The sequence below is a fragment of the Amphibalanus amphitrite genome, unplaced genomic scaffold, assembly GCF_019059575.1.
Source record: "Amphibalanus amphitrite isolate SeventyFive unplaced genomic scaffold, NRLGWU_Aamphi_draft 000055F_arrow, whole genome shotgun sequence".
Classification (NCBI taxonomy): Eukaryota; Metazoa; Arthropoda; class Thecostraca; order Balanomorpha; family Balanidae; genus Amphibalanus; species Amphibalanus amphitrite.
The window spans coordinates 1050475-1067395 of NW_024881551.1; the positions used below are offsets into that span (position 1 = coordinate 1050475).

The window sequence follows — 16921 nt, forward strand, 5'->3', positions numbered from 1 at the left end:
CGCCGTGACCTGTGTGCCAGCTCGCAGTGTCCTAAGCAGTCAGCCAGCCGTCTTCTATTTTCCAGACTTCTAGATATTGTTGAGGCACCATCTGATGCCCAGGATCCGGTTTTGAACATAACGCCTATGGTAGTGTTTTGAAAGAAACGTGCGTTCGGCCATTTCGATTAACCCTACCTTTGGCAACTTTGCCTATCCTGTTGCACCCCCGGCTGGGCCGCCAGTTTAGGACCCCAGATTATTTGGCCTACAAATTCGGCAAATGCATCGTGACAAAGATTTGCCTTAACCCTAACATATTCGGATATTGGTTCCAGACTGACCAGGAAAACGTAACTCCAAACGGATACCGTTCTACTGGCGTCGTTAGCGACTCTCTCCATGACACTCGCCAGTCTCTGTCGCTCCGTCGCCCCACGTTCTTTGTTCCCGTAACTGCTGCTGCTGATGGCCAGTTGCGTGTCTCAAATGGCTTCGGAACAACATAACGGGCTGCAGCCGGTGCCGACGGAGCATCAGTCATAGGATTATCTATGATTAACGTAGTCGTAAACTGGGCTGGCCACTGGGGACAGTGGGGACCCAGGCCGCCATGATGGCATGACTAACCAACGAGGTGGGCGTGACACGAAGCGCCACGCCCGGGGGCCTGCCGAAACGCCGCTGCCAAAAAATGAGCGCACATTGAAAAATATAATTTCCTGTGTTTTACGAGCAACGTATGAAACAAGTGCTTCGACAAGCTGTAACTGCTCGTCCTACAAACAGTTCGACGATACACCTAAGGTGTTTGTAGGTGCCTTGGATATGTAAATATTGTGAGCTTTGATTATTTTGATAAGCTGGCGGAAGTGCTTCAGGAGTCCAGGATTATTAAACGCACCACTTGAGCGCATGAAGCTTCCAAAACATACAGCCTCACATCACCAGCTAACAGCACCCCGGCCCACACGGCCGTGGTGACGTGGCCACTGCCGCCCGCCATGCGTCCTCCCCCGCACCAACATGTCGCCGTCCCGGTCTGTCACGTTTGCCGTGTCGCCTGTCACACAGCCCGTCTGTCACAGCCAGCCTGTCACGTTCGCGGGCTGCCTGGCAAACTTGTCACGTATGTAGCGTATGCTAGGTCGTGAGTCATATAAACTCGTCGAAGCAACGGCTACACTAAGCTGCACCCCCGCAGTATTGTCTGAATAATGGAGTTTGGGCCCTATTGGCCCATTGGGACCCTGGACATTCCTAGCGAGACTTGTTTCGACGAAGATCAGAAAAGGAAAGCGGCCTTCAAGTCAAAGACCGCATGAGTGTCAGGCTAACGGCGGCTAGCTACGTCTATAAGTTAACCCTTTGCACACAGCTAAGTTTTCAACATTGTTTTTATTACGAAAATCACTGGCGGCCAACGTTCCAAATCACTGTCGGACACATTGCACGGGGTTTCCAACACCATCAGGTACAAACGCTCCTCGAAACAGATTCACATGGGGGTCCCGGTGCCGTCCAGCCAACTAAAGGCAGACATACTGGCGAGAGCCGCCAGCCAAGCTGCGAAATGACACACACTGGCAAGGAGGCAACTGGCGTCGACTTGCGAAGTGATTCAAAGTGAAATGACGATCATAGCATAGGGTATGATAACTTCCTTGGGAAAATGTACGGCCACCTCCATCGACAAAATTTCAAGACTTAGGTTTCACGGCTCCCAATGTCTGGTTTTTAAGGCGAGAGTGATACAAATATACACAAAACGCATTCAACATCACTCATTGACTAGTAAGCATCTAATGACATGCATTCTACGCAACTGAAATCCTCTTCTAGAAGAACTTGTGCACTACAAGCACGCAAACGACGGACAAACGACAAGCATCAGCTCGAGCTTACCGCTATCGTCTGAAACACACCAACACACGAGAGAAATCCCTGCAAGCAACTCTAGTTGAAAATGACGGCTGGCCAGCCAAGCGCAGAGGAGGCACAATATCCAGCATTCACAGCTCCATAACAATCACAAGGTCATTCTAAACGCGGCAACGATACCTACCAGAGGTATCTCTAATGTTACTGTCATAGGACATGACGAAAGTGGAGAATACAACCAGGTACGTACGCATTAACCATTGTCAGCTAGGCTCTGCGCTAATCATTTTGTTGGGGGTTGGCAAGATATACCATTTTAAGTACTTTCCACGATAGCAATGTGCCCGACGACAGGCGGGTATCAAATATCCACTGAGTCGGTTCCATTCCGTTTCACTGTCAGTCGGGGCCCAGAGCTTCAGTCCCATTGAGTAAACTGACAGAATATGGCAACATAGGTCCAGTGCGTATAGTCTCTCTTGAAATTACCGATACACGGGGCAAGAAAGTACCAGTGAACCAATAGCTGAATAGGTTTGAATCTCTATCTTGCCCGCTTCCTCGACATCTTTATCCATCCATCGGTCAAGTCTAGCTCGGTGAATCTCAAACTCAGCAGCCCTCTCTCGGTCGGGCCTGATGGCATCGCCGCACCGTATATCGGTACTTTCAAGAGAGACCGCACAGCGCCGCCTTTGGTGACCTGGTGCAGCGCTATCTCATATACCACCAGGTGGCGCGAGGGCAGTAGTATCGTCCCAGTCCTCCCAGCAAAGGCAACTTATCACAACGCAGGCAAGGAAAACAGCAACACCGCTGATGGCAGGTGGGGAAGCAATGAGCCACTAAACCTCTGCCAATGAAACAGTGCACTGCTCTTACGACTGTGGATCGCCACAAATAAACATAAAACGAATTGAGTCATCCCACCAAAATTGTCCAACCCAAATCTCGGGTCAAAATCACAGAATTCGAACAATAAAACGACCGAATGGACGCTTTCCTTCAATCACCCCTCCCCCAAATCAGCCTTCTTCGCCCGTCCCCAAGACAATGCAGGCGGACGGAACCGAAGCTGTCACCACCTTACGTGAAGGGCCGGCGCCCGGTGACCTCAGGGGGTCTCACGCTGACCTCAGGGGTGCCTCTGCTGACCTCAGGGGTGCCTCTGCTGACCTCAGGGGGCTCCACTGACATCTTGGGGCTTCGCTGACCTCAGGGGGCTTCGCTGACCTAAGGGGTGCCTCTGCTGACCTCAGGGGGTCTCCGCTGACCTCAGAGGGTCTCCGCTGACCTCGGGGGGCTCCGCTGACCTCAGGGGGTCTCCGCTGACCTCAGGGGTTCCGCTGACCTCAGGGGTCTCCGCTGACCTCAGGGCGACTCCTGGAGGTAGAAGAGGACCGCCTGCCGTCCGGCCCCGAGCGGTGCCGGCCACAGGTCCGGATCGGGCTCCGCCGCGCCGCCAGGGGAGCAGCCGGCGGTCAGAGCTGGCAGCGACACGGACCGGCCCGGCGGACTCAGACTCAGGCAGTCGCTCTCGTCTGTCGGAGGACGAGAGACGGGTCAGACTTATCGCCAAACAATACACACAGACGGAGGAAATACGAGAGCGACCAGACAAGTGCAGCGAAGGCACATTTAAGGTTGAAGCACATCCGTGAGCTCACAGAAAGGCAAATGACAGTGATTCTACTTAAGTTAGGTAGATTAATACCGCAAACATTGTAACAGGGGAATCCAATTTCATTTCAGTAACATGAAAAGCACAATTGTATGGCCAGTAATAAAACAAATAGAAAACGTCCGAATGGAGCCGACGACAGCAATCCACGTCTCTCAGTCACACCACTGCACGGTTCCTAACACACACCATCTGTCTCGGTCTCCTCGCTCCAGAGGCGCCACCTCTCCAGGAATTCTGCCGCCTCGCTGCTACCGGCCGCCGCCGCCCGCTCCAGCAGACCAGTGACGTCATATTCGCACTGCGGTGACGTCACCAGCCGTCCGGCGGCGGCCAGCAGTGCCAGGTTGTAGCCGGCAGCAGCGTGACCGAGGCGGGCAGCCTCCTCGTAACATACAGCCGCCTGTGGATGGAGGGCAGGGGGAAGGGGTCAGGGAGGGGTACAAACCCTGCTGTCAGAGCTAATGGTGACAGCAGTGGCTCCCTGCCAGCGAGGGGAGACCGGCCATTAAACTAACCACGGCGAGTGAATCAGGACAGCGATCACCGCCATTATAACTGACAGAACGTTTGACCATAATTGCGGCCGGCGTCGCTATAATTGGAAGATTGCGGTGGCAACAAGTGTGGGCCCCGACCAGCGCCCGCAGCTGACGGCACACACGACACAATGGGACCGGGCCCGGCAACAGCGCATGTGAACGGCGAATGGACACTGGAAATCAATACTGGGTGCAGAACGGCTGAATAGATGCCGGTGGATGGACAAGCGATTGATTAAGCCGAGTGAAAAGGAGAAGCCCTAAAATAGTGATGCCAGCAGGCTTACAGCACAGCATATCTAGCGTTGGAACCCTCCCCATACCACTTTGATCACCTCTACTGACCTTTTCTAGGTCGACGTCGGTGCCGCGTCCCTCCTGGAAGCAGAGGCCGCAGTTGAACCAGGCCGGTGCCGACCCCAGCGCCGCGGCGGCCCGGAAACACTCCAGTGCCTGGCGCGGCCGCGAGGCAGCGACACCGGCGCCGGCGGCCAGCTGAAGTCGGGCCATCAGCCGGTCGTGTTCGGAGGCGAACGAGACGCGCAGCGCTGACAGCGGGTCCGCCGGATCACAGTCGGCGGCAGGGGCCGTCTCCGGTGTCTCCGGAGCGGATGTGGGGGTGGGAGGGGCGGTGACGGGGTTGGAAGGTACGGATGCTCTGACTGAACCGGCAGCAGGGGCGGCCTCAGCGGGGGCGGTGGCAGGAGCTGTGACACCAGCCGTACCGCTGCCGTTACAAGTAAGTACGCTGTCAGTAGCGGTGGCAGTAGCAGGTACAGTAGAGGCGACAGCAGTGTGTTTCACACTTCTGTCGGTAGTGCGGACGGTGCCGCTGCCAGAGGAGGACCCGGGGACACTCCTGGTACCGCCGGCCTTGCTGGCAGTTAGGACGGCGGTGGCAGCGGTACTGCCGTCCGTTGACTGACCGGCCAGTCCCAGGTACCAGAGGGCGGCTGTCGGCGGTAGGTGGGTGGCCGTCGGGCTCGGCAGGCCCCCACTCAGGGGTCCGCTGGGAGCGCACGGCCCGCCCGGAGAGGCAGGGGCACGGGTCACCGGCCGCTGCGGCTGCGGGGGAGGGGAGCACCGGTCAGACACGGTTTGCGGGGGAGGGGAGCACCGGTCAGACACGGTTTGCGGGGGAGGGGAGCACCGGTCAGACACGGACTGCGGGGGAGGGGAGCACCGGTCAGACACGGACTGCGGGGGAGGAGAGCACCGGTCAGACACGGACTAAGGGGGAGGGGAGCACCGGTCAGACACGGACTGCGGGGGAGGGGAGCACCGGTCAGACACGGACTGCGGGGGAGGGGAGCACCGGTCAGACACGGACTGCGGGGGAGGAGAGCACCGGTCAGACACGGACTAAGGGGGAGGGGAGCACCGGTCAGACACGGCTTGTGGCGGAGGGGGGCACCTGTTAGACACGGCCGGAACACAGCGTACAACGGAAACACAAGCATGCCAAATCAACGGACGAAATGCCAAAAAGTTGCAAAAAAAGTTGCAACATTTACAATCATATTACCAAAGTCCAAAGGAAAAACACAACGCGCTAAATGCGCTATTTACTGCAGCTCACCTAATAGCTGACGAGAGTAATATCAAAATTGCTGCCGTCAATCTTTCTAACGCTGCCTGCCGCTTGTCTATTAGCAAATTTCAAGCGTGTAGTATAGACAAAGAAGAGCCGCGAGTTTGCTATGGTTTGTGCCTAACCCAAACAGCGGACCTACGTGGGTCAAAAAGTATCCTGTGTTGACATTTGTCAAAACACAATAACAAATCAAAACCGGCTCATAATAACGGGAAAAATATCAAAGAGGATTATTTAAAAAATATTTAAAAAAAAAGATTACTTGCAAGTTTAACACAATTTTGATGGTAACAGCGATACATTTTTTCTGGAAAGAATGGCATTGACTATCACACAATTAATGCTTCGGCGATAGGCATTAGGCATCCATCGATAGATAAACATTTGTTACCACATACCTTGCACATCCTTTTTCGAGAATCGAAACACACCATGGGGCTTTGCTAGTATCTCGGCGCTGCCTAGCAGTGCCGTAGTCAGGACCACACTGCCTACTGCGGACATAGTCCAGGCAGCCACCGGCCGCAGGCAGATGGGCTACGTCACGGATCACACCACCGTTCCCGGCCTGCGATTGGTCAATCGACCCAGGCAGCTGTAGGCAGCGCGACCAGCCCCCCGTAGGCACCCGGTACACAGGCATTGTGACTAACGACCCGCCCGGGCGCCCGGCGACGGCCGCCTAGCGTCCGAAAGCGCTGACTCACCGCCAGTGGAGCCGCGGCGCGGACCGGAGGAGGCGGCGGCGGCGGCGGTCCGGCCCGCCGGCCGCGGGGGCGCGGTCCGGCCGCCGCCTCCTCCAAGCGCTGTTCATCACGGTCCTCCCGGTCGTCCGACAGGAGCTGACTGGGAGTCTCGCGGACGCGCCAGGCGCCGCTCCGAACTCCACCTGCAGAGGGGAGCGGTGTCAAAGGGAGATCTACGGAGGTGAAAGTCAGTGAAACATGGCGGGACTCTGTAAAATGTGCGGGGATGAAACGTTCATGCCCCGTAATAATATGGTTCTAACAAGTGGGCTGTACGAAATTTAACCAAACGATGGATACACAGTAGGCCGTATGTGTGACCAAAGCAGTGAGAATTAACACTGCCAAATGCCATCCGTTTAGTAATTAGTATAGATGGTAAACTGGTTTGCAATAAAGGGAGACCTGAACAGAACTCCGGTAAATCGAAGCACACCTAAACAAAGTAGCGTCACAAAAGACCGGCGTCTCACCCACCTCGGATATAGTTGAATAGGGTAGAAAATCTCCACATCATACTGTCTATGACCGGCATCGACCGATGTGGGCTGGCGTGGACCCCGCAGCCTCGCAGGCTGCAGACTTACGCCATCTCTGGAACACACCATACAGCGCCGGTGAGACGGCATATCGATCCTACCCTAGCTCCTAGCACCAATTATGAGTGGCCTAGTACAAGTGGACGCAGGTCTGGTTCCCACGACACACATACACACACCCACGCGGACGCGGCCGGCGGTCTCGGGGCTTCGGACGGTGCCACGGTGTTTATTTGTACGTGGGTGGACGACGAACATGAGCCCCGTCGGCTGGTCGTGCCCCCGGACTCCCTGGAGATAGGCGGCGTCTGATTAATCTCCTGGTCTGGATAACGTCCTCTTCAGTCCTGGACGCTTTGGAGGTCAGGATTGTAAAGGGTCCCGCGATTCGCCTGGTTGTTGCTATGCGTTATAATAGCTGAATGTTGTCCTATGGTAAACATTACATGCTGGCTACTAAGTTTGCTTTGACGAGCTGATGACTAGCGTCGGTCGACTGGAATGTGGTGTTATGTTTCGTTCCACCTATTCGACCATTTTGGGTGCATCCGGTATGTGATGGGAAACCCACTCTCCTGAAGGTCACGGTTCACGTCATAGTTGCTCTTTAGTACATACATTTAGGTTTCACTGAGTTTGTATGCAGTTCATTTGGGCAAGGATCTTTGCTCCAATAATCTACTACAATCAAGTTGTTTTTAAGAACCTGAGTAAGTGAAGCTCATATTTCAAGTGCGCCGTTGACCAAAACCAATCCTGTGGTAATCACCAAGAAACAGATTCCGGGTCACTACGAACGGTATTATTGCCAAGCCATCACGTCTTCAATCAAAAGCGCATTCACGGCAACGAAAGCCGATAATGTATTTGATATGCGGATTCGTGATACAATTTATTTTTTTTTTCTCACAGAAATTAAAGGTGCCATTTACCAAGCGAAGGACTATAAACACGCCCTTGGTAGTTGGAATAGCTAAAGGAGCATTGATCACGTATTATGGAACTATGCGTAAATCACACAGCGCATGCCACCTAGCAGAGTAATAGGACCCAGGCAACATGCTGAACATAATCACTTTAGATCATTTATCAATTATGATAATGATCGGTTAATCACTTATTTGGCGTACCCTCTCTCGTACTAAATATGGCTTTTTCCAGGAATGGCTTCAAACACATCGTTGGACGTCTCTAGCAAAGTGCAGCAATTACCTACATCATAGCCATTAACCGCAGTTCGCAAGGCACCAAATGCAATACAAAATCATACTGACCGCGAGGGTCCCTAACAGGATCATGGAATGGCACAAGAGCGCAATATGCGATAACGCTGCGTTTACATCGGTAACCTCCTGTCATCCACAGCTTCCCTAGCACCCAACCTGAAGGCCACGCCCGCCCGCCGCCGGGCCCCACTGCAGCACACGGCACTGCTCAGACGTCGCGCTGCAGCTGCTGGTTCTCCAGGCGCACCTTCTCCAGGTCGGCCCGCACCTGTTCCAGCGTCACCTCCACGCGCCTGCTCCTCTCCTGGTCGATCATCTCCTGGACGCGCCGGCCGCGCCGCAGCACGGCCGCCGTCTGCTCCACCAGGTTCACCAGCTCGGAGCAGCAGTCGTGCAGCGACACCAGGCCGCGGTACGAGGCGCGCGACCACTCGTTACCGGCCGCCTCCGGGAAAATCTGCTCCTCGGCCGCCTGAAACGTGCGCGCGATCTTCTCCGAGGTGGTGTTGATGCTCTTCCTCAGCGCCTTCGTCTCCTCAATGCTGGCCGTGATGGTCTCTCGCTGTTTGCGCACGCTGCCGACGATCTCGAGGATACGTTTGGTGTACGCCGTTCGTTTCACGTGTTTCTTCAGACCGGCCGCCTGTCCCTGCAGGGTCGTCAGCGCCCTCTCGCGCTGCGCCAGCTCACTGCGAAGCTCCTCCTGCCGGCGGGCCAGCTCCTCGAGCGGGGCGTCGCGCGCCGTGCGCCGCAGCTCGGCCAGTGTCCGCTCCAGGTCGGCGCGGCGCGTCTCCCACTCGGCGTGCCGGTGCGCGGCGCGCTGCCGGGCGCGCTCGGCCGCCGTGGCGCCGCTCACCGCGTCCCCGCCAGCGTCCAGGGCCTGCCGGGCCCGCTGGCGCAGCGGCAGACCGGCGCGCCGCTCACTGAGTAGAGCCGCCTCCGCCGCCGCTTCCGCCTGCCCCTCCGTGCACTCTTGGAGCAGGAGCTGGTACTCCTTGGTGCTGGCCTCCAGCGAAGCGCGGATCCGCTCCAGACTCCCATTAGCGGCGGCCAGCTCCTGCTCCTGCTGGAGTCTGGCCTGCTCCCGCCGGTCCTGCTCCGACTCCTGCTCCGCCGACAGCTCCTCTACTACGGGTTCAGCGGGAGCAGACTCCTGCGCCGCCACATCTGCCGAAACAACCACGTCAGCAGCAGCGACGGGCGCCGCTACCGACTGTGTTTCCAGCCGAGGGAACTGCCGCTCAGCCTCTGCGATCATCTCCAGTGTCTCTGGCGGCAGTGGCGGCAGGGAACCGGTCCGCGCCGGCCTGTCTCCTGCCACCAGCAGTCGGGCCGTCCAGTCGAGCACGGACGGCGCCACCGCCGCGCCGCTGCTCGGCTGGAGGGTGACGAACGATCCCGCCTCGACGTCCAGCCTCTCGGCGGCGAACGGTACACTCTGGGCGGCCGTTCGGCAGTAGTGCGGGGTCCACGGCTGCTGCAGAGCATCACTGAGCGCCGCCTGCGTGGCACGGAGTAGCGCCGAGCGGGGGTCCGCCGACGGCTCCACCACCAGCAGGTCCTGCTTGGGGAACTTGTCCACCAGGAAGGCGATCACGCCGCGGACCTCCTTGGTGCTGCCGTAGAGGACCGTCTGGTAGCCGATGTCGCCGCGGAAGCCCAGCTCCCGGCAGCAGTCGGCCATGACGGTGCACATGTTGAGCCGGGCCGACAGCGAGGCCGGCATTCTGCTGGCCACTCGCTCGGCCAGCTCTGGACGCACGTGCCGCACGCAGAGCGCCACTGCCGCGAACACCTGGCCTGGCGAGAGGTCTGCCAGTGAGCCGGCCTCGTCCGCCTCGAACCCGACATCGGCCAGCGAGCGCAACAGGATACGGTCCGCCTCTTCGAGCGCCATCAGCGCGCCGGCTCAGACGGCCAGCCGCCGCAGCACCGGGGCTTCCCGTCTTCCTCTGCACCAGTCCACCTCTGCCGGAAGAGGCGAGTGGGTTCTCTCAGGCCATCTGGTGCAACTTTTTGACAGTGCTGGCAGCTGTGTGTGCCACAGAAGCCACTTGTTGTTGTTGGAACACTGCTGCTTGATGCAGGAAGCAGATCCACTGATCTGTGCTTTATTTCTTGCATGGACATAATCCCAAGCCAATACAAGGTGAGACAGTAGATCAGGTGATGTTCTAGTCACAAAATGCAGTGCCGTCTTCACAGTCTACAACAAACACACACCAAAACCAAAGGTTGTATGATTTATCATCAGGGTAAGCAGCAAGTACCAAATCTTGAAACATGAAAGCACACTAAGCAAACTGCACAATCTCATTGATTCAAAACCAAGGGGGCTTCAACTTCAACTATGACTGAAAAATGAAAAGTCATATAAGGTTTTGCCATGCTCACAAATCATTTGTCATTTACCTTTAAATGCCATGCATATGATCATCACATCATAGTACTGCTGTTATACAGTTTGCTGTTGATTTTAGCTTGCTTTCCCATACCTACATTTGGTCAATTGTCACCCTTTTCAATGTTGAATTTTGAAATGGGTGCTTAATATGTAGTAAATACCATGCAGATCATTGATCATAGGCAACACCAAACTAAAGTGGAGCTATTCAATAATGAATTAATTATATTTACTGACAAGTGTTAATTTGAAGCATTTTAGAAATCCCCATTAGGCAAGTGGTGCTTTGCGCCCTAGGAAATTTTTGTTGTCAAAGATTCACTGACCTACTGGCTGATTCTTTCAATACACTTTTGGCAGCAAATAACTGAGCCTAAGGCATGGGCATTCACTCGGTACATGCCGCAGCCCAAAATGCAGCACGGATTCACCCACCACGTTCACACAGCTGATCCCACCTCTCAAAAAAGTCAATGTCATGACCCATATTGTATAATAATAATGCTTAACAATAGAGTGCACATTTGACTTTGCACAAATTTTTGAAATTTCGGCAATCTTTTTGATAGGTAGCCGAAATTGAAATGCAGGTAAAAAGCAAGGGAAAGTTTACCAACCTTGATATTCTGAAAATCCAAGATGAAGAGTCTTTCGTCCACCTGAGTTCTCAAAGATTATTATGATATATGAAGATTCCAGTGAGCGAAAATGAAAACAAAGATCTAACCAAGGCCGTATAAGGATCTAACGCAATCTGAAAAAAAAATAGCAAGATCCAGCCGGACTTCAGATTCTTCTTGATTCCAAGCAGGATTCCAAGCTCGATTCCAATTCGGAATGAAAAGTATGCAATTTCATCTCTATCATTGAGTCTCGCTGTTTCGTTTCAGCTGTTTCTTCACAAAAGATGGTATTCTTAGGGTATTAAATTCAAGTTAGTTATATTCATGAGTTCTAAGGACATATAATTCTATAAAAGCCGCAACAGTATAAGGATAACTATAAATGGGTACAAAATTTTCACGCCTCCTCTTTTTTGGCGTCATATATTACGCAGCTAAGACAAAATCAAGGCACTGGTGGTGTTCAATTCATCGCAAGGCAAAGATAAAACATTTTCAAGCGCCATATGGCAAATCAACGAATTACGAATTCGTCTAATCAGCAGCTTTTGGATATCGCCTCCACTTCCATCGTTTCCAGAACACATTTCACCGAAGGTGGTGTATGTATACACGTGTATACGTGTGTGTAAAAACGAAAGGACCTTAATTTCTTCATATCGTTTCAGTTTGACTATGATATCTTTGTCTAACGTCTGTATATTGTGGGACGTTTCCTTTCGAGAGTTAAGATCTTGGTTGAGATCATAGTTTGATAACTAATTTGAAGGTTGCATCGCTGGGATTTCAAAAGGTATGCTGGATCATCCATTTACAACACTCGGAAGCCTGAACTGTATTGGTACCTATTCAAAAATGAGCTATGACATGTTGACAGTCGATTATGATCACATGGGTGTCTTGAGATTGATTTTTCGGGCTATGGAATGTTGATATATTTGCCTTTCTTTTAAAAGCGATTTATCAATGATCCCGAGTGCTCTTCAGTGGCCATTTATATCAGAATGTCAGTTGTTACCAGTTATGCTGTATTTTGCTGGTATTATGCAGCCCGCAAACAATAGTCATCTCTGTAAGTGAACAAGCTTATATGTATTATTCTCATTTTTATTGGCTATTTTTGATTGCTTTGTCTGGATAAAAGTTTAATTGTGGGGCCAGCAAAGACCAGAACATCATTGGTTCTTCAGTTGGTTTGATCATGTTTTATTGCTGCATTTCTCAGTGGACGTATAGGTACCTTATGTGATGCTATCATAACTTCATAGCCCTTATGTGTGATTTTTTGTCCTTGCTCACAGTAACAAGACTCTTCAAAACTCTGCACTCGTTTTGTTTTCATCATGGCGGCTGACATGCGCGCCATCCAACCTGAGTCTCTTTACAAGCTGCACCTGGAGTGTGAGGAGCGACCCGACGGCCGCAAACTGGACGCTGCGCGCGCCACGGTGGTGACACGCGGCGGCATCACGACGGCGGACGGCTCGGCGTTCTGCCGCTCCGGCCACACGTCGGTGCTCTGCGGCATCAAAGCGGAGGTGTGCACGCCGGCCACGGACGCGCCGCCCGACCGCGGCTGGGTGGTGCCCAACCTGGAGCTGCCGGCGCTCTGTCACCACCGGTTCCGGCCGGGCCCGCCCTCGGAGGCGGCGCAGACGGCCAGCGCCCAGCTGCTGCAGCTGCTGGACGCGTCCGGAGCGCTCGACCGCACCCAGCTCTGCATCGAGGCAGGCCAGGCCGTGTGGGTGCTCTACTGCGACCTGATCTGTCTGAGCCACGACGGTAACGTGCTGGACGTGGCGCTGCTGGCGCTGTCGGCGGCGCTCACCGACCTGCGCCTGCCCAGCGCCGAGTGGGACGCCACCGAGGAAAGGCTGCGGGTGAAACCCGCCGAGAGGACGCCGCTGAAGCTCGGCCCGCTGCCGCTGGCCGCCACCCTAGCCGTGTTCGATGAGGAGACGCTCGTGCTGGATCCGGCCGGAGACGAGGAGATGCTGTGTGAGGCGTCAGTGACAGTGGCCTGGGCCGGCGACAGCATGGTGTTGTTAGACAAAACCGGAGGGTGTGAACTGTCATTGGAGGCTATGGATCGGTGTATAGCGCTCAGCAAGAAGCGATCACTGGAACTGAAGAAGCTATTGGACTGTTGTACGCAGAGTGGGGAAGTGGAGAAGGACGAGTAAATATGTTTGTAACGAGGGTTTGTTCATGTAAGCGTTCTTCATTTCCGATGGTTTTGATAGTACATTGTTTGATAAACGTTAGTGTAATATGTCTGTTGACAAACATTTCGTGCAGAAATTCCCAAATAAATCATTTCCACGCTCATCTATACTGATAACAAAGCAATTTTGATGTCACCGTTTCATCCATTGCAGTGAGGACCCACTTCGGTATTGTTTGTAGCGGTTATTTTTAAGGAAGAAGGCTTCAGTCCTTAGTGAAAGCAGCAAGATCCACGGTAAAATCCACAGTACTGATCCAAGTGTGTACACTCGTCTGCTTGCGCTTCTTAGGTGTCCGGACTCGGAGTCCGGACTCGATCTTTTGGGCCTTTCGTTAGTTTTATCCGAGAGGGTGGCTGATACGGGATACTGGGGCCTCACAGTGTGATTTGTAGCGAATATATAGGGCCTTGGTTGCGAATGATACCATAACCACACCAAGCCCAAGATAGACAACGTCGCCCACGGGCCCACCACCTCAATAGACGCGTTTACATAGGGTTTGTTGCAAGCTTATATCTCCGTCCGTGATGTTGCAAAAGATGCCAATGGTGCTGAACAATTTACAAAATGATCCCCTCTAAATATTTGAAGACCACTGCATCAAAATTATCGCCAAATTAACGAGCTAGAGCCTCATCAAATATGCTATGTAAACCTACCATCCCTGCGACAACCCAAGTACCACCTTCGAATACCATCCCTGCGAACTTCTTTTCAACTAGGCAACACTTCACAGCAAAACTGAGCGGCATGGAAGGCCCGTTTGATTTCGAAAGGAAGAGAAAAGGGATCAGGGATCCAGTCTCGGCGGAAAATCTAACTTCATTGAACAAGTCTTGCTAAATGAGCACCAAAATAGGACTATACAACAACAAAGCTGCGGTTTGCAGTCCGCAGTATCACGAAAACCGAAATGCACAATGCGCAGTGGCGTACGCACATTACAGGACATTCCGTGCATGCCCTGTCCCTTTGGCTCATCGTCCCCGGCGCCCTCAGTGACTGGCGCCCCTCTGTCCAGTGTTGGCGCTCCTCCAGTCGATAGCGGCGCGCTTCTAGTTGATGGCGAAGCCCCTCTGTCCAGTATTGGCGCTCCTCTGGTGATAGTGGCGCCCTCCTAGACGATATGGTGGGCCGGTGGCGCCCCTTTATCCAGTATTGGCGCCCCTCCAATCGATAGCGTCGCGCTCCTAGATGATGGTGGGTGGCGCCCCTCTGTTCAGTAGGTATGTCAGTTATGTTCGTTCCGCACGTGTACGAACATAACTGACACATTCAAGTTTCAGATATGTGGCGCCCTCCTTGTTGTTGGCGCCCTCCTTGATTGGCGCCCTCTCGTCCAATGCCCTGGTCCTTCGCAAATTCCTGGGTACGCCACTGACAATGCGCATGCCCTTTACCGTGCCATATACTGACTTGGCCAAGGCCATATAACCGACTTGGCCGTGCCTGGACTCTTGCCTGGACTCTCGCTTTACGGTGGAAATGCTGGAAGTGGTATGTGCCTTGGACGTAATTTCGATAAAAAGCATTGGAAGAAGAGATGCTTGTAATCAGGGCTTGTAATTCTCCTACCTTGTTTTGCGGCCAATGTGGCGCAATGGATTCCCCGGACTCCGGAGAGATAGGGGCTGGTCCGGTGATATTTCATTCAGGCCCATGTCACTCCACTTTTGATGACATCATATGGGGGCCTCAGGACAATAATGGCGCAGCGCGCCACAATCGCTTCAAAGCTACTTGCCAACAGTTGCCATTTTTGAAAATATTATTTTGAAATAAAGTTCCAAGTAATAAAAATATTGTAATAAAATTGTTGAATAAATCGATACCATATCTAAAAACTTACTGAAAAATGATTTATTCATAGTAAAAATATAAGCTCGATGCGTTTTTACGTTGCTTTCCTGCAACTGCAGAGGGTTTTTAAATCGTCTATATCTTCAAAACCGGCCATTTCTTAGCATATTGCTGCTCTTTTGTATCGCTAGAAAATTAGCTGGACTTTCCAATGACATCAATGGTTGAGCGATGTGTGTAGAGTGTCACCAACAATCTTCAAATGAAGTTAGTCATTTTTACGTTGTAAAGGAATGGAGTACCCCTTTCGAGCATCAGGGATGACGTCACTCAGGATCTGTCTCTGATTGGTCGGCGGGGAGTGACTGTACCTTCTATAGATGGCCTTGATTTCATTATTTTTGTCATAAATGTTACCTGCTATCATTTAATTTTTAAATAAATCATCAATAAGAGCAGGAATCATCATTTTGTCCAAATTGAAATAACTAGTAATTATCATTTATCAGTCACAGGCCTGACCAAGGCCTTCTTCAACTTTGACTTTCAGTTTGTTTCTGAGCAGATACTGCACAATGTCTCGCTGTCAATTTACTGGAAATGTTGTAGGCATTGATTAAATAATAAAGGTTGTAAAATGTCTTTTGTATTATCTTCCTTCCATTTGTACACATTTTTTAGGAAAGTGGGTCAGCAGTGGCATTCCCCAGGGCTCAGTACTGGGACCATTGTTGTTTCTAGTCTTCATTAATGATCTCCCAGATGCTGTCAGAAGCCGTTCTATGCTTTTTGCAGACGACACCAAGCTCTACCAGGAAGTGACCACCCTTCAGGACAAGGCTCTCATGCAGCAGGACATTGATGCCTTGGGACGCTGGGCAGACAGGTGGCAGCTCCCCTTTAACCAAGATAAGTGTAAGCTGATGCACCTAGGGTCCTCTAACGAGCACTTCAGCTACCTGATGAACGGTTCCACTCTAGCTCAGGTGCATATGGAGAAGGACCTTGGACTCGTCATTGATGAAGACCTTAAGTTCCATGAACAGGTGGCGGCTGCCGTGGGTCGAGCGAACAGAGCTCTTGGACTGGTGAAGAGGGCTTTCAAAGCCCTAAACAGTCATTCTCTGCCTCTCCTCTACCGGACTCTGGTGCGTCCTCACCTTGAGTATGCAAATGTGGTGTGGGGACCTACATTCAGATCGGACCAGGATGCCATTGAGAGGGTCCAAAGAAGAGCAACTAAGCTGGTTCGTCCATTGCGTCACCTTCAGTACCAGGATCGACTTCGAGCCTTGGACCTCCCCTCCATGTACTATAGAAGGATGAGAGGAGATATGATAATGGCGTACCAGATTCTGACAGGATGCCTGAGAGTGAAAGTAGCCGACCTTCTGCAGCTCGACACCTCAGATCGAACGCGTGGTCACCATCTGAAACTGAAGAAGAGACGAGTGAACTCCCATCTTCGCCAGACCTCTTTCTGTCATCGCATAGTGGACAGCTGGAACAGTCTCCCTGCAGACGTCGTCGCGGCACCGAACTTGAACACATTCAAGAACCGTCTCGACAAGCTGTGGGTGAACAGGAAGTATACCCTGCGAACTGATTGAGCATGTGGTGCCAGGATGAGCTAAAAGCTACATGGTTGGTGTAAGGGAGAAGCAAATGACCGGATTTC

At 52.8% G+C, this 16921-nt stretch overlaps 2 protein-coding genes across 5 annotated transcripts; one reads left to right on the forward strand and one right to left on the reverse strand.

Annotated features, from left to right (window-relative positions):
- Positions 1 to 7801: 7801 nt before the first annotated feature.
- On the reverse strand, positions 7802 to 11402 carry LOC122378155 (coiled-coil domain-containing protein 22-like). The gene is made up of 2 exons (XM_043358884.1): positions 11210 to 11402; positions 7802 to 10156 (listed from the first exon to the last, which is right to left on the reverse strand). Exon 2 carries the CDS (start codon positions 10083 to 10085, stop codon positions 8397 to 8399), a length of 1689 nt encoding a protein of 562 aa, XP_043214819.1. The 5' UTR covers positions 10086 to 10156; positions 11210 to 11402; the 3' UTR covers positions 7802 to 8396.
- A 38-nt stretch (positions 11403 to 11440) lies between these two features.
- LOC122378156 (exosome complex component RRP43-like) lies at positions 11441 to 13543 on the forward strand. 4 transcript variants are annotated; one of them, XM_043358885.1, is made up of 2 exons: positions 11441 to 12008; positions 12517 to 13543. In XM_043358885.1, exon 2 carries the CDS (start codon positions 12559 to 12561, stop codon positions 13396 to 13398), a length of 840 nt encoding a protein of 279 aa, XP_043214820.1. In that variant the 5' UTR covers positions 11441 to 12008; positions 12517 to 12558; the 3' UTR covers positions 13399 to 13543. The 4 variants fall into 4 exon arrangements, with proteins under 4 accessions (XP_043214820.1, XP_043214823.1, XP_043214821.1 ...); XM_043358888.1 differs by having other exon boundaries at positions 11705 to 11812; XM_043358886.1 differs by having other exon boundaries at positions 11716 to 11817.
- Positions 13544 to 16921: the final 3378 nt, after the last annotated feature.

Coding starts and splice junctions, on each gene's coding strand:
- LOC122378156 (XM_043358885.1), top strand. CDS start 12,559: ATGGCGGCTGACATGCGCGCCATCCAACCTGAGTCTCTTTACAAGCTG.
- LOC122378155 (XM_043358884.1), bottom strand. CDS start 10,085: ATGGCGCTCGAAGAGGCGGACCGTATCCTGTTGCGCTCGCTGGCCGAT.